Source organism: Propithecus coquereli, unplaced genomic scaffold, assembly GCF_000956105.1.
Source record: "Propithecus coquereli isolate 6110/MARCELLA unplaced genomic scaffold, Pcoq_1.0 Scaffold656, whole genome shotgun sequence".
In the NCBI taxonomy this organism is placed as follows: domain Eukaryota; kingdom Metazoa; phylum Chordata; class Mammalia; order Primates; family Indriidae; genus Propithecus; species Propithecus coquereli.
Window position 1 is genome coordinate 257134 of NW_012152574.1, and position 1910 is coordinate 259043.

At 42.9% G+C, this 1910-nt stretch overlaps 1 protein-coding gene across 1 annotated transcript; it reads left to right on the top strand.

Moving 5' to 3' along the window:
- Nucleotides 1-530: 530 nt before the first annotated feature.
- LOC105823023 (olfactory receptor 10C1-like) lies at nucleotides 531-1493 on the top strand. Its single transcript, XM_012660101.1, has one exon. The coding sequence runs from the start codon at nucleotides 531-533 to the stop codon at nucleotides 1491-1493; it is 963 nt and encodes a 320-aa protein (XP_012515555.1).
- Nucleotides 1494-1910: the final 417 nt, after the last annotated feature.

Sequence of the window (1910 nt, forward strand, 5' to 3'; positions counted from 1 at the left end):
TGCATTGCAACAATTATTTATTTATTGAATGATTATTTATTTTCCTTTACTGAAATATAAGTCGCCTTTGGGGCAAATGGTTTTTGTTCATTGCTGAATCCCAAGAACTACAACAGTAACTGCAAAATACTCTGGGCTCAACATTTGTTGAATGAATGGGAGAAGAAAGCAAGTCGGTGGCAACAGAAATGGAGAGAAATGGATAAGCATGAGAGGATCTTTATTTAGCAGTATGTGACAACTGATTAAAGGAAGGGATAAAGGGAGAATTGAGCTGAAATTAACATGTTTTCATTTTCTGTTTGGTGACTAAATATACTTTGGACAAATCAACTGAGATAGTGAACATAAAATAAGGCTTGGTTTGAAAAGGTATGAGGATAGGTGTAATTTCTGAACTTTTTGAATTTTAGAATTGCAGGTAAGAAATTTCTCTCTGACTTACTAAATCTTCTTAAAGGTATTATATGACTTATTTCATTCAGCTAGAGGAATCTTTCTAATGACTTCACTGTTCTCTTATCCAGGTCATGAGCCTCAATTGCTCCTTGTGGCAGGACAACAGCATGTCTGTCAAACGCTTCACTTTTGCCAAATTCTCTGAGGTCACTGAACAGTGTTTCCTTCTATTTACCCTCATCCTACTCATGTTTTTTGCATCGCTCACGGGCAATGCTCTCATAGCCCTTGCCATCTGGACCAACCCAGGCCTCCACACTCCCATGTACTTCTTCCTGGCCAACTTGTCTCTCCTGGAGATCGGCTACACCTGCTCTGTCATACCCAAGATGCTGCAGAGCCTTGTGAGTGAGGCCCGAGGAATCTCTCGGGAGGGCTGTGCCACACAGATGTTTTTCTTCACCTTGTTTGCCATCAGCGAGTGCTGCCTCTTGGCAGCCATGGCTTTTGACCGCTACATGGCCATATGCTCCCCACTCCACTATTCAACACGAATGAGTCGTGGGACGTGTGCCCAGTTAGCAGTGGTTTCTTGGGGAGTGGGATGCCTGGTAGGACTGGGCCAGACAAATTATATTTTCTCCTTGGACTTCTGTGGCCCCTGTGAAATAGACCACTTCTTCTGTGACCTCCCACCTATCCTGGCACTCGCCTGTGGGGATACGTCCCATAATGAGGCTGCAGTCTTTGTTGTAGCAATCCTTTGCATTTCCAGCCCATTTTTACTGATCATTGCTTCCTATGGCAGAATTCTAGCTACAGTGCTGGTCATGCCTTCACCTGAAGGCCGCCATAAAGCTCTTTCCACATGCTCTTCCCACCTACTGGTAGTAACACTATTCTATGGCTCAGGGTCTGTCACCTACTTGAGGCCCAAGGCTAGCCATTCACCAGGAATAGATAAACTCCTAGCCCTCTTCTATACAGTGGTGACATCCATGCTCAACCCCATCATCTACAGTTTACGGAACAAGGAAGTCAAGACAGCTCTTCGGAGAACTCTGGGCAAGAAAAAAATTTTGACTCATGGATAGGTACCAGAGGATACTGTCTTTGGAAAAGATGTACACACAATCCAAGAGAAAACAAAGAAAAACCTGTGTACTCTTCTACCTGTCTTGTAAGGAGCTTCTTTAATAATAGTAATTATAATTTTGAAGTCATCTCTGTAGTCAGAGCAAAAGCTCTGGTTGCCAAATTCTGGAAGGGAATTGGCTGCTAAAGAATTTCAGTGGTTGATTCCAACACTAGACAGGTTTTCAAAAATATTTTACTCTAGGGTTAGAATATAAATTACCAGATTACCTCAGAAGCCTGACAAATTCTTATTCTACATTCTCAGGCATTTTCTAGACCTTGCAGGACCTATCTGACTTCTGCCCTGGTCACAAGAGGGTGCGTTCCCATAAATGCCTGTCCCACATGGCTCTTAATTCCCTCATAACTCTATG

Bases quoted from the DNA above. Each gene is read 5' to 3' on its own strand.
- LOC105823023 (XM_012660101.1), top strand. From the start codon at position 531: ATGAGCCTCAATTGCTCCTTGTGGCAGGACAACAGCATGTCTGTCAAA.